The sequence below is a fragment of the Dermacentor andersoni genome, chromosome 4, assembly GCF_023375885.2.
Source record: "Dermacentor andersoni chromosome 4, qqDerAnde1_hic_scaffold, whole genome shotgun sequence".
Classification (NCBI taxonomy): domain Eukaryota; kingdom Metazoa; phylum Arthropoda; class Arachnida; order Ixodida; family Ixodidae; genus Dermacentor; species Dermacentor andersoni.
In genome coordinates, this window is record NC_092817.1 from 131134705 (window position 1) to 131155541 (window position 20837).

The 20837-nt window shown below is 51.7% G+C and overlaps 1 protein-coding gene across 1 annotated transcript in view; it reads right to left on the reverse strand.

Annotated features, from left to right (window-relative positions):
* Positions 1–629: 629 nt before the first annotated feature.
* The window catches only part of LOC129386528 (uncharacterized), a 31272-nt gene continuing 11064 nt past the window's right edge, over positions 630–20837 (reverse strand). Inside the window, exon 2 of the mRNA XM_055074603.1 lies at positions 630–1046. Coding sequence (XP_054930578.1) covers positions 762–1046 — 285 coding nt within the window. The 3' untranslated portion in view covers positions 630–761. The remainder of the gene's footprint in view (positions 1047–20837) is intronic.

Sequence of the window (20837 nt, forward strand, 5' to 3'; positions counted from 1 at the left end):
ATACGTTTTACCCGACCACAAGGACTGGAATGCGGCGCTGCCCTACGTCACGTTCGCCTATAATTCATCACGCCACGGTACTGCTGGGTATTCCCCCTTTTACTTACTCTTCGGTCGTGACCCTGTATTACCATTGGACACTCCCGAGACCTCCGTCATGCCACCCGGTTCCACATCACCTGATGTCGTACACGTCTCTCGGCTTAAGCCTTACTATGCCCTTACCGACGGCCCCCTCTGAAGCACCGGGATGGTGCTTTTTCTGCCGGGAGTCGTGTTACGGTGGAAAAGGGTTCAAAGTCATCCATGGTGAAGACGATGAATGGGCAACAGCCTCTCGGGATTATCGGCTGCTATTTATATATGCCTTGTAAATACATCTTGTAAATTGTTTTATACCCGTGACAATGGGTCTAGCATATCATTTAGAGAAATTTTATGCTTTGGACAAACTCTAGCGCAAGACTTCTGCGAATACGGGCCCCTGACACCCAAATTGGCGCTCATCGAGGCTACTGTATCCAATGGCTATATGGAGCTCAAAACACTACTAATTTCGACTGAAGCGCAATCGCGTGGCAACACACCACGCTGGAAGCATTGCACTACAAAAAAATTTGGGAACGAACTTACAAAGAAGATAATCACTGAAAATATATTTGAATACAGACAAAAAATTTTCGTTAGAATTGGTTCAATTCGTTTGGTAATACCGAAAAAAAAGAAAACATCGCCACTGTCGCGTTAAAGATGACATGGAGTCATACGCTCCGCGTGTTCGAAGCCTCGACTTCGTCGACTTCGCCGTCGTCTGTGGTCGCATCGTGGCCTTCTCCAGTGAAGTCGAGGCCAGCTCCCTGCTGCGCCGTCACGTTGTAGTAGAACACCACTGGCGGTGGCGTTGCCTTCGTGGAGGAGACAGTGGTCGCCTCCGTGTCCGCTTTGGACATGTCGATAGCGTAGAAGGTGACCGCCGCGGCCACCGTGAGGAGCACCATCGCCGTGCATAAGATGCAGACCGTGCTGGGTCCGCTGGTGGCGCCCGCCTGCGAGTGGAATGCAGAGAGATGCAGTCCTTGTCACTCAAGCAGCGGTGTTTTTCAAGTAGGAGGCTAGGGCTCTCACAGTGATAGCTCCATAAAGTATTTATTTTTGATTTCGTTTTTGTTACATGCAAAGCAGACGTAGATACAAGGCAAGCAGCATTTGCAGTGTTTCTGTCACGGTTTACGTCGAAGTGTTCCGGTATGCGGCTGCATCCGCGCCGTAGGAAGAGGAGTTTAGGTTGTGATCTTGATGCGAAACATCAAATGGTCCTTTGAGCAAAGAGACGGCGTCTGTTGCGTGGAGCAGCCAAACACAACCTAAATTCACAGTGGCTGCCACGCCACGCCACGTCACATGCCCGCCTCGACGGAGAGAGCGGGCGAAAAGGAACACCTGCTAGCGCGCAGGCATGCCAGGTGCTGCTTGAGGGGAGAGGCCGTCGCCCTTGCTCTCCGAAGTCTGTGTTATCCACGGGTTCTTTGTACATGCAAGCTATCGCCTGCGTTCTAACTTCTCCTCGGTAATCGCTATAGAGAAATAAATGCATTAAAAAGACAGAATAAATTCGAAAGGAAGAACGTTGGCGGTAGTGAATTTCGAATCTGCGACGTAAGTGGGAGTTCGATGGGGACCCGTCTCTTCGGGATGAAACATGACAGAAAGGTGTACACCGACCAAATAAAACTTCTGAGGAAACAGGAAGTTCCGGCTTCCATGCGCGAGCCTTGTTCACAAATTTGTTCGCAAAATTATTGTGGACAAAGCTTCCGTATGGAAGCGGAAACGCATTGTTTTTTTTAAAAAGCTTTATTTGGTTGGTGTTCGTCTTTCTTTGTCACGCACCTACGAGCCGACGCTCTGAAGCCGAGCGACATGCACGCATGGCGAAACGAGCGCCTCCTATAGATAGCGGGCCTGTGCAGTCTCCTTTGTGACATCGTGTGTCTTGCACGGAAATTTCCATTGAAGAGCCCGGTGTGACGAAGCCGCGACGTCAAAATTACCGCCGCTTGCTCGGCAGCGTCCCGATCAGATTCTGTGCCAGTCGGACAAGTGAGCACGACGTCACACTGATCGAAGGCCACAGTTCTCGCGCTATTCAGGAGGCGTTGGCCAAGAGTCTCAAAGCGCTAGCTTCCCTGCGAGGAGTTTATAGCTCTAAGGAAAGTCCAGCGGCGTTCAATTGGACATTAATGCTTTCGTATTCGCCATTCATAAGTAGTGCTTAGGTATCCTCGGATTTTTTTGTAAAACCACTTCCTTTCGCAGAGAGACGAAATGCAGAGAAATAAGGAAGCTGAGCGGCGGCCAGCGGATTTACGCTACGCCAACGGTTTGCATTGTTGAACAATCAGCTATCCGGCCTGGCAATTACGCGAAAAAGAACGCCGGTGCACGGTCGAGTTGGCACTCGTTGATGCTGACGATTGCAGCACGACAAAAAACAACATGTGTAAACGAGGAGTAGATCGGCGCTTGACAAGCACCTATTGAGAACTTCGGCTTGGGCATACTCGCACCATGATTGAGGCTCGGAACTAGCGTCGAACCGCAGCCGAGTTCTACTTCCCATCGTGCTAACATGAAACTGAAAATCACTGACAATGTGCCGTCATCTTTGGTGCCTTTCGCACTGGTGAGAGGCTTAATAATGACACGTGTACTTATATTTATCGGGCGACCACGTTTCGCCGCCTAACAAATCTTATCGCACAGTGCGGGACGCGCCTGCATGTATCCGAAGTTTCTGGAAAGTTATCGATGCTTCTATCCGCTGTATGTTGTCGCCGAACCTTGTGTTATCTGATTTCATCGCGTGACGCGAATGGTGTAGAACTTTGTGGAAGGCACGCGGGTCCCAACGATTAGTCTGGAACATTCGATGACTGCTGTATAAAAGCTGACGCGCTGGACCCGCTGATCAGATTTTCGACGATCGCCGACCGTGTTCGCCGCTATCGTTGTGCTTAAGTGTAGCCTGTTTTGTGGGCACAGGTTCGCCCAATAAAAGTTAGTTTTGTCGTTCACAATATTGCTACTGTGTTCTTTGAAGTCACGACCACGTGACATCTGGTGGAGGTGCTTTTGGTCCATGTACCGGACGCCCCCGACAAGCCGTGATCCAAGCCCGGACCGTAAAGAGAGAACCAACGTAGTCACGGACCATCGAGTAAGCCGTCGTCTACAACAGCTTCCCCCGGAACACGGACTTCTACCTGAGAAGACCAAGAAGATCGTGGCCAAGACAACCCCAATGGCTGCCCCAGCGACCCCCGTTGTCCTGCAACAACCTCGGGACCCACCGACCTTCCATGGAGCAGCAACTGAAGACCCGGAATCCTGGCTGGAGACGTACGAGCGAATCGCGACTTTCAACAACTGGGACTCCGACGACAAGTTGCGGCATGTATACTTCGCCCTAGAAGACGCCGCCAGAACGTGGTTCGAGAACAGGGAGTCGACATTGACAACATGGGACCTGTTCCGTACCGGCTTCCTGCGCACCTTTACAAGCGTCGTGCGCAAGGAAAGGGCCGAAGCTATGCTGGACGCCCGAGTGCAGCTACCTAACGAGAACGTCGCCATATTCACGGAAGAAATGAACCGCCTGTTCCGCCACGCCGACCCGGATATGCCCGAAGAGAAGAAAGTCCGCCTTCTCATGCGTGGCGTGAAGGAAGAACTTTTCGGCGCAATGATACGAAGTCCACCGAAGACCGTAGAAGAGTTTCTTCACGAGGCCACCAGCATCGAGAAGACACTCGAAATGCGGAACCGGCAATTCAACCGCCGCACGAACTCTACCAACTACACAGGAATTCAGTCACTGGCCACCGACGACCTGCGCGAGACTATCCGAGCGGTCGTGCGGGAGGAACTACAAAAGCTGTTCCCGTCACCGCAGCCTCAAGTGGCTTCGATTGCCGACGCCGTACGTGAGGAGCTCCAACAACAACTCGGAGTAGCCCCTGAATCGCCGCAGCCTCAGCCGCAAGCGATGACATACGCCGCTGTAGCCCGCCGTCACGTTCCCCCTCCGCGCCCACGGCAGGGCCCAGTGACGACACAGTTCCGTCGTCCACCACCAACCCCGCCGCCAGCACGCCAACCCGTCACCCCACGCGGCATTCCAAGGAAGACTGACATTTGGCGCGCCCCTGACCATCGCCCGCTTTGCTATCACTGCGGAGAAGCCGGGCACATCTACCGCCGATGCCCATACCGGGAGATGGGACTCCGAGGGTTCGCCGTGAACGCGCCGCGACCACAGATTGGCGAACGACCTCGCGATATCGCCGACTACCTCGCCGCCACTCAGTGGAGCCCTCGACGACCGTCCCGTTCGCCGTCACCAGGCCGTTACCTGTCGCCGCAGCGCCGACCATACACTGGCCCAGCCCGGGGCCGGTCTGCGAGCCCATATCCGGAAAACTAAAAGCAGCAACCGATGGAGGTGCGGTTGCTGTTCGTCGAACTGACGAATATCCTCCGACGCCGACGGAGACGCCGAAGAGACCATCTCCACGACATAATAATGACACGCCGCCGTCCCGACGAAGTCAGAAAGCCAAGACTACACCGACAAAAGACTACGTGACGATGCGACGTTCCAGCTTCTGTTTAACGCGACGCAGCCGTGATCCGACGCCAAGACCTAACTGCAACGCCAGACAAAGAACCACCGACCTCGACGTGCTTCTCGACGGCCACGCAGTTACCGCCTTAGTGGACACAGGGGCCGATTACTCCGTAATGAGTGGACACATCACCGCCCAGTTGAAGAAGGTTAAGACCGCATGGGAAGGCCCTCAAAGTCGGACCGCTGGAGGACACCTCATCACGCCGACTGGAATATGCACGGCAAGAATAACCATTCAAACCGGACTTACCCTGCCACCTTCGTTATCCTCCAGCAGTGTTCACGAGACGTCATTCTCGGTATGGACTTCCTGAACCAACACGGCGCAATCATCGACCTGCAGTCGAAGTCTATAACGCTGTCGGAAGATAAAGCGACACCACCGGAGAGCCCTCGTAGTCGCCACGCCTTGAGTGTGCTCGAAGATCAAGTGAGCATCCCGCCTCGCTCCAGCATTGTTATTTCGGTCGGCACAGAAACACCCGCTGACGTAGAAGGCGTCATCGAAGGCGACCAACGTCTATTGCTAGACCGTGAAATTTGCGTCGCAAGAGGCATCGCTCGACTGCATGGAGGGAAAACTGAAGTGTTGCTGACAAACTTCAGCCAGGAGTTCAAGCACATCAACAAGGGCACGACGATCGGGTACATTGAGGAAATTCTGGAAACCACTAATGCGTTTGTCCTCTCGGATTCCGCCGCATCTGCCCCAACGACCATGGTTCCCGAACCAAACTACGACATTAATCCAAGTCTCCCCATGGGCAAGCAGCAACAGCTCAGAAGTCTGCTCCGACGATACAAAGCCTGCTTTTCGACATCATCGAGGATTCGACAAACACCAGTCGCCAAGCATCGCATAATCACCGAGGAGTGCACTCGATCACTCCGCCAGAGCCCTTACCGAGTTTCGCCGCGAGAACGTGAAGCTATAAGAGAACAAGTCGACGAAATGCTGCGCGACGACATCATCCAGCCGTCGAAAAGCCCGTGGGCGTCCCCTGTTGTCCTGGTGAAGAAAAAGGACGGAACCCTACGTTTCTGCGTCGATTATCGTCGTCTGAACAAGATCACGAAGAAGGACGTATACCCCCTCCCACGGATAGACGACGCATTGGATCGGCTCTGCAACGCTAAATACTTCTCGTCGATGGACCTCAAGTCTGGCTATTGGCAAATAGAAGTCGACGAAAGAGATCGCGAAAAGACCGCCTTCATCACCCCGGACGGCCTCTACGAGTTCAAGGTTATGCCAATTGGACTGTGCTCGGCGCCCGCAACGTTCCAACGGGTGATGGACACGGTTTTAGCAGGATTGAAGTGGCAGACCTGTCTCGTTTACTTGGACGACGTCGTTGTCTTCGCCGGCAATTTCGACGATCACCTTAGGCGGCTTGCAACAGTACTAGAGGCCATCATGTCATCAGGACTTACTCTGAAGCCGGAAAAGTGCCACTTCGCTTACCAGGAGCTTCTATTTTTAGACCACGTCATCAGCAAATCTGGAGTCCGCCCAGACCCGCAGAAGACAGCTGCGATCGCAAAGTTCCCGCAGCCCATCGACAAGAAGGCAGTGCGTAGATTCCTTGGCATGTGTGCCTACTACAGACGCTTTGTCAAGGACTTTTCACGCATCGCGGAGCCGCTAACCCATCTAACCAAATGTGATGTCCAGTTCAAGTGGGAAACGCCGCAGGCCGACGCATTTCAAGAACTGAAACGACGCATGCAGTCGCCGCCCGTACTTGCGCACTTCGACGAGCACGCCGATACCGAAATTCACACTGACGCCAGTAGCCTAGGCCTCGGTGCCGTCCTAGTCCAGAGAAAAGATGGACATGAACACGTGATAGCTTACGCTAGCCGGTCGTTGTCAAAAGCGGAAGGCAATTATTCTACAACCGAAAAGGAATGCCTCGCCATCGTTTGGGCTACAGCGAAACTTCGCCCTTACCTATATGGCAGGCCATTCAAAGTGGTCAGCGACCATCACGCGTTGTGTTGGCTAGCTAACTTAAAGGACCCTTCAGGACGGCTGGCACGGTGGAGCCTCAGACTACAAGAATATGACATCACTGTAACATACAAGTCCGGACGAAAACACTCAGATGCCGATTGCCTATCACGCGCCCCCATTGACCCGCCGCCGCAAGATGACGAGGATGACGACGCCTTCCTTGACATAATAAGCGCGGAAGATTTCGCCGAACAACAACGAGGGGACCCGGAGCTAAAAGCCCTAGTCGAGTATTTGGAAGGGCACACCGACGTTGTCCCTAGGGCATTTAAGCGTGGATTATCTTCGTTCACGCTTCAAAACAACCTACTCGTGAAGAACTTCTCACCAGTCCGCGCCAACTACCTTCTTGTTGTTCCGTCGGCGCTGCGTCCAGAAGTACTGCACGCCCTACATGACGATCCGACCGCTGGGCACCTCGGTTTCTCCCGAACGCTATCGAGGATACAAGAAAAGTATTACTGGCCGCACCTAACCGCCGATGTCGCCCGTTACGTCAAGACATGCCGAGAGTGTCAGCGACGCAAGACACCACCGACAAGGCCAGCGGGATTACTACAGCCGATCAAGCCTCCTCACCGACCTTTTCAGCAGATCGGGATGGACTTGTTGGGACCGTTTCCGACATCAACTTCCGGAAATAAGTGGATCGTCGTAGCGACGGACTATCTCACCCGCTTCGCTGAAACTAAAGCTCTACCGACAGGCAGCGCAGCCGAAGTGGCGAAATTTTTCGTCGAGAACATCCTGCTGCGACATGGTGCTCCAGAAGTCCTCATCACCGACAGAGGAACGGCTTTTACAGCAGAGCTCACGCAAGCCATTCTGCAATACAGCCAGACAAGTCACAGGAGGACAACTGCCTACCATCCGCAGACGAATGGTCTCACGGAGCGCCTGAACAAGACCCTCGCCGACATGCTAGCAATGTACGTCGACGTCGAGCACAAGACGTGGGATGCGGTCCTGCCGTACGTAACATTCGCTTATAACACGGCGGTACAAGAAACAACACAGATCACGCCATTTAAGCTGGTTTACGGCAGGAACCCGACGACGACGCTCGACGCTATGCTGCCGCACGTCACTGACGAGGAAAATCTTGACGTCGCTTCCTATCTCCAGCGCGCCGAAGAAGCTCGACAGCTCGCCCGCTTACGGATCAAGAACCAGCAGCGTACCGACAGCCGACAGTACAACCTGCAACGACGCTTCGTCGAGTACCAGCCCGGCGACCGTGTTTGGGTATGGACCCCGATACGCCGGCGAGGACTAAGTGAGAAGCTACTGCGACGCTATTTCGGACCCTACAAGGTTATCCGACGGTCGTGCCAGACGGCATTTCGCATTCACAGCGGCGCCGCGCACGATCTGAAGTGGTCCATGTGGTGCGCCTTAAACCCTTTTACGGACGCTGACGAACTTCCTTATTTTGTTGTCTTCTTTGCTACGAGTGCTTTTCCTTATTACTTTCGTTTGTTTGCAGCATCGGGTCGATGCTTTTTAAGAGGGGGGTATTGACACGTGTACTTATATTTATCGGGCGACCACGTTTCGCCGCCTAACAAATCTTATCGCACAGCGCGGGACGCGCCTGCATGTATCCGAAGTTTCTGGAAAGTTATCGATGCTTCTATCCGCTGTATGTTGTCGCCGAACCTTGTGTTATCTGATTTCATCGCGTGACGCGAATGGTGTAGAACTTTGTGGAAGGCACGCGGGTCCCAACGATTAGTCTGGAACATTCGATGACTGCTGTATAAAAGCTGACGCGCTGGACCCGCTGATCAGATTTTCGACGATCGCCGACCGTGTTCGCCGCTATCGTTGTGCTTAAGTGTAGCCTGTTTTGTGGGCACAGGTTCGCCCAATAAAAGTTAGTTTTGTCGTTCACAGTATTGCTACTGTGTTCTTTGAAGTCACGACCACGTGACAATAATGCACATCGGATAGCGGTGTCGTGTCATCTAAGAAGTAATTTTTTAGCTCGCGGCAGCTGTGACTAATTTGTATAACGACTTGAGCTATCACTTTGCAACTGTACGAAGACGCGACACTCAGCGCTGCGGCAGCCCGCGTCCAAAGCGAAGTCAGGCACATTACAAAATGTGATGTGATTTTGACGCACGTTATCAGACCCACGTTTAGGCTCGTTCTCAGCGTCGCCATCCTACTAGATTGTTGCGTGCTTTGACAACCTAACACCACCGATGGCACAAAATTACGTTAGATAACGACTCTAGTCCATGTTTTACTATTAGCTGCACCTTTATCTCCTTGAATATGACCACGGTAGCAAAAATTATGACGTCATATAGAGCGCACTAGAACAGGATGTATGCAGTACATCTCGGAGGGTGGAAACGCCTCCACCAGAGAGCTATCATTGATGAAGTAGCTGGTGCGTGCAGAATTCTTGTTACTGTAGTAACACGAACGGAGGACACACTCATTTTAGGTCGTAATCATCATCAGCAGCAGCAGGACCAGAAGCGGTAGCTGATTTCAAGGCGAAAGCTTAAGTGCCTCATCGGTTGAAAAATCCGTTGTCCAATGTCATAGAAAAATTGACCGTCCGGTGTTATGGCACCAAAATTCAATGGCGCCAAAACGGATGGGAGTCCAACCAACGACCACTAGCATTAAGTCAACTTTAAATAGGGCACACGAATCCACGACATTTGAGGAGAGGCGAACCCTCGACCTTCTGTGGGACCGAAATTCAATAGCACCAAAATTTATGGTGCCACGAGCCCACGACCATTAGCGGGAGTGTGAACCACGACATTTGCGTTAATAGGGTGATTCTAATTAAGGTGCCGGTAGTTAAGATAGAGTTAATTAAGGTGCTCGCACCAAATACCTTTTGTGGGAGTCGTACCCTCGACCTTTCGTGGGGTCTAAATTTAATGGCACCAGAATTGATTGTGCCACCATTGATGGTCGAACGCACGACCTTTGGTGTAAATAATGCAAGGTATTTAAGGTACTGGAACCGAGGACCTTTGGTGGGAGTTGTACCTCTGGCCTTTGGTAGGACCAATGTTTAATGGCGCCAAAACTGATGATGCCACAATTGATGATCGAACCCACGACCGTTCGTAGGAGCCGAAGCCACGACCTTCGGTCTTAAATAAGGCACAGTTAGTCAAGGCACTTGAAACCACAACCTTTGGTGGGAGAAAACACGTAATAGGAAGCAACAATTATTAATTATGAATGAATAATGTTAGTAATTTAATTAATGTCTCGCGGGCATGCGGGCTCTTGCCTTCATCCTTTTTAGCGTACGCTAAACTAAGTGTCAACTTTTTATGTCCGCTTCGGGACGAAGGCCTCTCCCAGAGATTTGCAATTCCCCTGCCTGGCGCTAGCTGCTTCCAGCTTCTGTCTGTAAACTCCCTGGTTTCATCACGCCACCTAGTTTCAGCCGTCCTCGACTGTGCTTGTTTCCCTTGGCACCGATTCTGTAACACTAATGATCCGCCGGCCTGAAAAGATCAATCTTTAGGGGAAACTTTCTCTCCCCCTTTGTTCGACTCTCCTACTGCTACTTCTGCTGCTGCTACTCCTGCTGTCGGCCACACCGCGTCGAGGGGTGGTTCAGAGCGTCTGTATACATGACAGGAGCGCTACAGAGAGGAGGGGCGACGCGAGATCTCGTTCGAACCTTTCCACCACGTCGAATCTACACAATACCCTCTGGAGTTCCTTGGGCGTCGTCACATTAGCCTCTTGACAGCCCTAATTACCTGAGACCCCCAGCAAGAGCATTGCAGAAATTGCAGCGCTTACGTTCTACTAACTTGCAAACCGACAGGGAAGCTGGAAAGAATGGTAGAGAGGAGGGGGAGAGGAGACGGAGAATGGATAGAACCAATGCAGTCGCGAAACAAGTGAATAACAGCTTTGCTACTCTTTGCTTGCAGTTCCAATACATGGTGTGATGGCGGGAGAGGGAGAAGGCGACATGACAAGGCAAGGAAACGCTACTACTTTAGAGATGACAGCGGTTGCGGTCAAATGGAATAAATTTAAATTCAAGGCACGACACGGTACGTTCCTGCTATTTCTGAAAAATAAACATCATGCAAGTTTGTCAAGCGGGCAACTTACGCAGGGTATGCAGAAGCAGGGCCGCATTAAAGGGTCTAAGTGACACTAGGGAGGTGGTCACACGTCAAATAAACACTTTATTGCCCTCCGTGGTAGCCTTGTGGCTATGGCATTGCTCGAGGTCGTGGGTTTGATCCAAACCACGGCCGCCGAATTTCTACGGGGGCGAAATAAAAAACGTTCGTGCACTTAAACTTAAGGAGATCGTAAAGGATACTATGGGGGCGTCAAATTATTCCACAATCCGCCACTGCGGCGTGCCTAATAATTCGATTGGGGTTTTCGCTCGCCCAGCCCCAGAATTTAATTATTGTTTAATACTTCGGCCACGATGCTAAGTGACATGTGAAACTATAAGTATGGTCGACATTCTCCTTGGTTAGGAAGTATAGCTTACAACAACATCTGAAGCAATCGTGTCGCCCTGTGTGTTCGGTGTAATACGCAGACAAACAGCAGTGGTGCACGCAAGGTAACGTTTAACGTCAGGTCCCCACTGTTATGTTGGACTAAATATGTAAGAAGCCAAACATTACCGTCAATCAAATCAAACAGCACAGGAAGCTTCGCTTACGTCGATTCCCACAGTGGGTGGGATCCGCATAATTTTTTTCTGTTAATGTCAACTAGAATATCGGCTATCGCCGTTTGCTTGCTGATCCACACCGCTAACTGCCTGAATCTTAACTTTACGCGTAACATTTTTTTGGCCCGTCGCTCTTTGGGCGATCTTTAGCGTCTTCTAGAGCTGCGTTGTTAACCTCCAAGTTTCTGCTCAATTGGTTAGCACCCGTAGAATGCAATGATTCCGCTCTTTTCAACTGTAGTGGTAAGCTTCCGGGCATGATTTGGTAATGCCTGCTTATGCACTCCAGAACAGTTTATTTTTTAGTCAATTTCTTTCTCATGACCAAGTTACTAAATCCTAATATAGGTGCAATATTCCTGATGAATATTTCAATCAACGCCCAGGTGTAGTGTGCCATCTGACTCAGTGGCAGCTTTGTTAAAAATTAAATTATGGGGTTTTACGTTGCTTTGTAAATTTTATATCATTTTTCTAAGCCCGAGAGAGCAATCAGATATCTGCGTGGTCAAGACAAGTGGAAACCCCCTAGCGCTGATGCCGTCACTTCTCGAGCATATAAAACATTAGGTACTTGAATGAAACTTCCACGGTTGCTTTTTGTCATTTGCATTTAGGCGACTGGCTAACTGCAGCTTATGAGCTTTAGATTTCCTCTACTTGCAGGTTTCAAATAAAAAAAAAATATATGGGCAGGTCGCACAAGTGGTGCAAGGCTGGGTCACAGCGTAGCTATAGTTCTGGCTTCTGCTAGCTTTGCTAGGTTTTGCTAAGTTTTGCGAGCTTATGCAGGGCTCGGGTAGGTTCAAACTAAGTGTTGCTAAGTTTTGCGAAATTATGCATGACTTGGCTAGGTTCACACTAAGTGTTGCTAGGTTTTGCTAAGTTTTGCAATGTTATGCATGACTTGGCTGGGCTTATACCAAGCGTTGCTAGGTTTTGCTAAGTTTATGAGTTTATGGATGGCTTAACTATGCTCATACTAGGTGCCGCCACGATTTGCTAAGTTACGCCAAGTTCTTGGGAGGTCATACACGGCCAGGCAGCTAAGCCACACAAGCCGCAGCAAGTCACACGTATACAAGCCACAGTACGTGCGACACAATTTATTATTTACAGTGTTTCAGTACCAGTCGTCGTCACCGTCGAAGCGGTCCTCGTCGTCGACGTCCAACCGTCGTCGTGGTCGTCAGCATGGTCGGTGGCGTCGGAAAGGCTTCGCGAAGCGCTTAAAAGGCAGAGCTCTTTTGTTCAAAGTTCCGCATCGAGGTCGCCGGGGAAAGATTCACGTAGAACCAGAGCCAATCACAGACGCGGCAGCTGTGCCCGAACTCTATGCCTAGGAATTCGCGCTGAAAGCAGGCGTTCGCACCTCCCACGTATTTGCGGGCTTAGCATTGGAAGTTCTCGGTGACGCGCAGGCCCGGAACCGATTCCCGGCGGCGCCGAGCATTCAGTCGAGAGCGTTGGTTGTCCACAAGCTCGGGATTCTGGGCTCGGCAACGGCATTTGTCGGCGGTGGCCTCGGCGCGATGGGCAGGATCGGCTCTCCTTCGTCGATCGTAGTCCCGCTGAGACGCGCGCCGAGCTTCCTTGTAGGTCACAGATGTGACAGCTGTGCCCAAACTCTATGCCCAGAAATTTGCGCTGGAATCGGCTATTCGCACCCCCTGTGTCTCGGCGCGCTTGCCGCTGGAAGTTTTCGAGCATTCGCAGGCCGAGATAGTATCTCGGCGAGGTCGAGCATTCAGGCGCCGACTCTCGCATTCCCTGCCCTGAAACTCCGGATCCTAGACTTGGCGTCGCCTCTTCCCAGCCGCAGATTCGGCGTGGTGTTCCGGATCAGCTAGGCGGCGACGCGTCGCTTCTCGAATGACAATACGGTACTCTCCCTGGTAAGCCGCTTCTTCGGGCGTCCGGACTTTCTTCCGTCTTCCCATGGGAGCAGCACATACGCACGAAGTAGAGGAGGCGAGAGGTGTGTCACCGCGCCGGCCAGAGTTTTTGCGAGGAGGTGCGAGGAGGTTACGTGGCTCCGCGCTCTCGCAGGTGGTTGCTAGGCAACGCGAGGCGGCAAACAGCTGAGCTGAGTTTTCTGGTAACGCTCCTCTCTCCGCAGGTAAAAATAGCATCGCGCCACATAGTCACGCGGTGAGGGCGGGTGGAGCCTAGCGGAGAGAAATAGCGTCGCGCACGCGAGGAAGGTGGCCCGCATGCGTGCCCTCTTTTCTGGCGCGCGAGGCAGGTCGTACATCTCCGGCCCGACGTCAAGGTCCCCTTCCGCAACCGCGCTAGGGCCCCGTAACGCCACAGAGCCGTAGTCTACTACCGCCGCCGCCAGCACGCCAACCCATCGCCCCGCGCATCATTCCAAGGAAGACGGACGTTTGACGGGCACCAGACCACCGTCCGCTTTGCTATCACTGCGTAGAAGCCGAGCACATCTACCACCGATGCCGTTACCGCAAGATGAGACTGCGAGGGTTTGCCATCAATGCACCGCGCCCACAGCAAGGTGAACGTCCACGTGACATCGCCGACCACCTCGACGCGACTCAGTAGATCCCTCGACGACCGCACCGTTCACCGTCACCAGGCTGCTACCTGTCGCCGCAGTACCGATCATACACTGTTCCAGCCCGGGGCGGGTCCGTCTGCCCATATCCGGACAACTAAAAGCAGCAACCGATGGAGGTGCGGTCGCTATTTCTCGAACTGATGAAGATCCTTCGCCGCCGACGAAGACGTCGAAAAGTCGATCTCGACTATATGTCGACGAGACGCCGCCATCCCGAGAAAGCCTACAAGAATACGCCGACAAAAGAATACCTGACGACGCGACGTTCCAGCCACACGTCAACACGACGCGGCCGTGATCCGACGCCGAGACCTAACTGCGACGCAAGACAAAGAACCACCGACCTCGGCGTGCTTCTCGATGGACATGCCGTCACCGCATGAGTGGACCGTCATGAATGGAGCTTTCGACGACAAGTTGAAGAAAGTTAAGACTCTGTGGGAAGGCTACCAAATTCGGACCGCTGGAGAACACCTAATAACGCCGATTGGAATCCGCACCGCAAGAATCACAGTTCATGACCGGACCGGCCCTGCCACCTTCGTTACCCTCCAGCAGTGTTCACGAGACCTCATTCTTGGCGTGCACTTCCTGAACCAACACGGCGCAATCATCGACCTGAAGTCAAAGTCAATAACACTATCCGAAGATCAAGCGATACAGCTGGAGAACGCTCGTAGTCACCATGTCTTGAGCGTGCTCGAAGAACAAGTCCGAATTCCGCCTCACTCCAGTGCTGTCATTTCCGTCGGAATCGAAACACCCGCAGAAGTAGAAGGCGTCATCGAGGGATCAACGTCTACTGCTCTACAGTGAAATTTGCGTCGCAAGAGGGATCACTCGACTTCACGCGGGAAAAGGAATATGGTGCTGACAAACTAAAGCCAGGAGTTCAAGCACATCAGCAAGGGCACGACGATCGTATACATCGCGGAAATTGTGGAAGCCAGCAATGCGTTTGTCCTCTCGGATTCTGCCGCATCTACCCCCACAGCTACAGTTTCCGAACGAGACCTCGACATAAATCCAAGTCTCCTCATGAGTAACCAGGAACAGCTCAGAAGCCTTCTCCGACAATACAAAGACAGTTTTTCTACGTCGTCAAGGATTCGACAAACACGAGTTTCAAAGCATCGCATAATGACCGAAGAGTGCGCTCGACTACTCCGCCAGAGCCCCTACTGAGTTTTCACGAGAAAACGTGGAGCTATAAGGCAACAATTTGACGAAATGCTAGTCGACCACTTCATCTAGCTGTCGAAAACACGTGGACATCCCCTACAATCTTGAAGATAAAGGACGGAACCTTACGTTTCTGCGTCGATTATCGTCGACTGAGCAAGATCACGAAGTATGACGTATACCCCCCTCCGACGGATAGACGACGCATTGGATTGGCTCTGGAACGCTAAATACTTCTCTTCGATGGATCTCAAGACTGGCTACTGGCAAATAAAAGTTGACCAGAGGAAGCGCGAAAATACCACTTTCCACATGCCAGACGCCCTCTATGAGTTCAAGGTCATACCATTCAGATAGTGCTTGGCGCCTGCAACGTTCCAGCACGTGATGGACACGGTATTAGCAGGATTTAAGTGGCAGGCCTGTATTGATTACTTGGATGATGCCGTCATTTTCGTGGGAAGTTTCAACAATTATTTTAGGCGGCTTGCGACAGTGCTGGAGGCCATCAAGTCATCAGGGCTCACTCTAGAGCCGGAAAATCGCCGCTTTGCGTAAGATGAGCACCTGTTCCTGGGCCACGTCATCGGCAAATTTGAAGTCTGCCCTGATCCACAGAAGACAGCTGCCCTCGCAGAGTTCCAGCAACCCATCCACAACTTTACCTTAAACTTTATTTCGCACTTTCCTGTTTACAAGCAAAAGGAGGCAGTGCGTAGATTCTTTGACATGTACGCCTACTGCAGGCGCTTCGTCAAGGACTTTTCACGCATCGCTGAGCCGCTGACACATCTGACTAAATGCGATGCCGAGTTCAAGTGGGAAATGCCGCAGGCTGACGCATTTCAAGAACTCGAAGGACGCGTGCAGTCGCCACCGGTACTTGCGCACTTCAACTAGGACGCCGATATAGAAATCCACAATGACGCCAGTAGCCTAGGCCTCGGTGCTGTCCTAGTCCAGAGGAAAGACGGACTTGAACGGGTGATAGCCTAGCTAGCCGGTCAATGTCAAAGGCTGAAGGCAATATATTCTACGATCTAAAAGGAATGCCTCGCCATCATTTGCGCTACAGCGAAATTTCGCCCTTACCTATATGGCAGGCCATTCAAAGTCATCAGCGACCATCACGCGTTGTGACGGCTTGCGAAATAAAGGACCCTTCAAGACGGCTGGCGCGGTGGAGCCTCAGGCTGCAAGTATATGACGTCACGGTAATATACAAGTCCGGACGAAAACACTCTGATGCCTATTGCGGATCACGCGCCCCCAGTGACCCGCCGCCACAATATGACGAGGATGACGACGCCTTCCTTGGAATAATCAGCGCGGAACACTCACGCTGAACAGCAACGAGGAGACCCAGAGCTAAAAAGCCTCGTAGAGTATTTGGAAGGGAACACCAACCTTGATTACTAGGGCAACGAAGCAAGGATTGTCTTTTTTCTCTCTTCAAAACAGCCTACTTTTATTGAAGAACTTGTCACCAGTCCGCGCCAATTACGTTCTTGTTGTACCCTCAGCACTGCGTCCAGTAGTACTGCACGCCCTACGTGACGATCCGACGGCTGGGCACCTCGGATTTTCCCGGACGCTATCAAGGATACAGGAAAGGTATTACTGGCCGCGCCTGATTGCCGACGTCGCTCGATATGTCAATGCATGCCGATATTGTCAGCGATGCAAGACACCACCGACAAAGCCAGCGGGCTACTACAGCTGATCGAGCCTCCTTGCCGACCTTTTCAACACATCGGGATTGATTTGTCGGGACCCTTTCCGGCGTCAACATCCGGAAATAAGTGATTCGTCGTGGCGACGGACTACCTCACCCGATTCGCTGAAACTAAAGCTCTACCGAAAGGCAGCGCAGCCGAAGTGGCGAAATTCTTCGTCGAGAACATCCTGCTGCGACATGGTGCCCCACAAGTCCTCATCACCAACAAAGGACCGACTTTTACAGCGGAGCTCACCCAAGCCATTCTTCAATACAGCCAGTCAAGCCACAGGAGGACGACTGTCTACCACCCGCAGACGAATGGTCCTGCGGAGTGCCTGAGTAAGACCCTTGACGACATGCTGTCAATGTACGTCGACGGCCAACACAAGACTTGGGATTCCGTACTGCCGTATGTAACCTTCGCTTCTAACACGCCGGGGCAAGCAACAACACATATCACACCGTTCAAGTTGGATTACGGCAGGAACGCGACGATCACTCTCGACGCCATGCTGCCGCACGTCACTGACGAAGCAAATATTGACGTCGCCACCTATCTCCAGCGCGCCGAAGAAGCCCGACAGCTCGTCCGCCTGCGGATGAAGAACCAGCAGAGGACTGACAGTCGACACTACAACCTTCGACGACGCTACGTCGAGCACCAACCAGGTGACTGTGTTTGGGTTTGGACCCCAATACGCTGACGAGGAGTTAGAGAAAAGTTTTAGGCCGTTACTTCGGACCCTCCAAGATCATACGACGCGTTGGCGCACTCGACTATGAGGTCGTGCCAGAGGGCATTTCGCTATCACAGTGGCGCCACTCACGACCCGAAATAGTCCACGTTGTTCGACTTAAGCCGCTCTACCAGCTCTAACAAACTTTGCGACTTTGCATAGCTGAACTTTGGCCTTTCCTTTTTTTTTTGTTTTTGACTGTGTTACTCTAGTCTTTGTTTCTTTGTTGTTTTGTTACTTTTGTATAATAAGTGTCCTTTTGTGTTTCGCTCTCCTCGTATGTATGTAGCATCGGGACGATGCTTTTTCAGAGGAGGGCATTGACACGCCGACTTGTTTATTTTTTTTTTTTTTTTCTGGTAAGCACTTTTCCTCGTCTAACGAATGTTATCGCTCACTGCGGGAGGCACCCGCATGTACCGGAAGTTTCTCGAATGTTATCGATGGTCCAGTTTCACCGAAACTTGTATAATCTGATTGCATGTACGACCTGAATTCTGCAGAACTTTCTTGAAGACACGCGGTCGACACCCATTACCCCTTTATAGGTTCGTCTATATTTTTTATATGATGATATTAGAACCGGCTGTGATACATGCGTATAAACCACTTTGAAGTAGTATAGAACAAATTTCATCAAAATCAAGCCAATAATTTATTTTTAAAAAAGTGGTAAACATTTCCCGTTCGTTGACCCATGAGAGAGTTTTCAAAAGTGCGAAAACACTGTCCCGCTGATTCATGAAGGCACCATCTTGCAATCACTTTGCCGGGTTTTTGGCATGGAACGGCCCGAAAAAAGTGGGGCAGAGTGGCACTTCACAAAGTGCGCGGAGGAACTTTGGCATCACCTCATTCCCAGCAGTCGAACACCACCTGCATCTGCGCCTCTTGGGAACAGTTTGAGGTTTGTGGTCTGTTCCTTCTAATCTCACCTCACCGCACACGCCAACCATTTATAGGCCATTTTTTGTCCTTTATTTTGCTGTCGATAGGGTCGTGTACTGCTGCTGTCCGTGAATGTCTGCCCATTTTCAGGCAATATTTCCATGCATCCTCAAGCACAAATAAGCTTAGCGAGAAACGTCGCAATTTGCGGACGACTGCGCTTTGATGCATTTATCGCTCGAATTACTGCACAAATTTATAAAAACACACGGCAATTGAGAGCTAAAATTGCCACTCCAAGAAACCACAAAAGGAGTAGCTTTAACGGCATTTCGAACGCCAGGCCCTCTTGTGTGTGTGTGGTCTTTTTCGTTTTTTTTGCACTGAACATGAAAATTCTGAGGAAGTTGTGCCCTTCCTGAAGCTTTCCTGAAGGGCAGAACAAATTTCAACTGCATTGTGGCGCTGCCACCACCTGTCTAAAGCGCGTAAAAAGCTTTTTTTTTTACATTTAGAATGTCATAGGTTAGATTTTCAGCACTGTCTTGTTGCGCTGATTGGGACGGGCAGTGGAGGAGGACAAGTTTCCTACGGAAGAAAAGGGGGACGTATGTGTCCCGCTGTCCCACAGAGGGTTACTCTGGAACGTTGGATGACCTGTGTATAAAAATTGACGCGCTTGACCAGCTGATTAGATTTTAGACGATCGCTGACTCTGTTCGCCGCTGTCGTTGTTCCTTGAGTGTAGCCTACTTTTGAGGGCACGCGCCGTGGTTGCTCAGTGGCTATGGTGTTGGGCTGCTGAGCACGAGGTAGCGGGATCGAAACCCGGCCACAGCGGCCGCATTTCGATTGGAGCGAAATGCAAAAACACCCGTGTTCTTATATTTAGGTGCACGTTAAAGATCCCCAGGTGGTCGAAATTTCCTGAGTCCTCCACTACGGCGTGCCTCATAATCAGGAAGTGGTTTCAGCACGTAAAACCCCATAATGAAATTTTATTTTTGAGGGCACAGGTACGCCCCATAAAACGCTGGTTTTGTCACTCACAATTTCGCTGCTTTCTTCTCCATCATTACCACGTGACAGTATGTGAAACTTCGCCTGAGGCGGCGCTAGAGAATGCAAGGTATATGTGCAGTCGCGGACAGATTAAAATGGACAACGTGGCAGGTGGCCGGAGCGGCTGCGGGGCCGGCGCTGCTATCATGCTTCGCGCTCTCACGACGAGAGTACCCCGAGTGAAGACAAACTTCTCCTCCTCACCCTCGCTCTCGCGCTGGTGCTTGTAATGCTTGATAAATTTCTAGTGCGACGTTCGGCTGCTCTGCTGCTGACGGTTGGGACGAAGGGGCGCGTGAAACGCCAGTAGTTCACCACTTCGCGCTGTCGTGCAGTAGCGGACGGCCGCAGGCCATCAAACCGCCGCGCTGTGAAGGAACCAAAACTCGATGTTCTTTTTTTGTCGGCGATTTGCATTCGCGGAGATAATAAAATGAAGTGTGGCTTCGGGTACAAATCGCGGACCAGTGCCAACTAGTAAAAAAGGCGCCTGGTGTCGAGACGTCTGCTCTTGCATGCGCATCCCTTTCAGCTCGCAGCCTCTCCATACCTTTAGCATCGGCTTAGCGCTATTTAATCGTAGGGAGCAGCGCGAGATGTCGCAGCTATAGCCGCGACGTCTGATGCGCTGTCGGAGTGGGTTGACGGGGGTGCGATTGTTCTATCTGCGCCCAGCTTATGCTGCAGCTGACGGCTGCCACCTTAAAGCCGCAGGCCCTATATGTCGCATGAGCACGATACCGCATAGGCAAAGGATCGCTGCGGCGTCTCGTCTGCTATACTCGGAAATATCCGTGCGCGATAGGTTGTTGGAATGGCGGTTCGCGGCCCATTCTTTATATTTGCCCATGCTATCTCGCACTGCTGGGTTTATTCGCAGTAGATGAAGCGGCTGCGGTACGCTTTCTCTGATAAGAACCGCTTTTGTCGAGTCTTGGACGAACAGATTTTAATATCATGCGCCAGAAACAGAGGTAATTCCATTCAACATGGTCGGGGCCACCCTAAGAAGGCCGCTTCAGTGCAACTGTCGCCTGGAACATGCTGGAGTAAAAACTGCCCGCCAACAAGCTCACGACACCGGCCAAGCAGTCTGGTAATAGCGAGCCGCCGGCGGTAGAACATCAAGCCGCACGGTTTGCACGGCGTCAAGCGCTCCACGTTCCAGCAAAGAGAAAAAAATCCACAATTCGATGATATCAGTTATTATAGTAGAAAGCGTACCGCAGCCGCTTCATCTACTAAAGGTCTGGAGAGGCTGCGA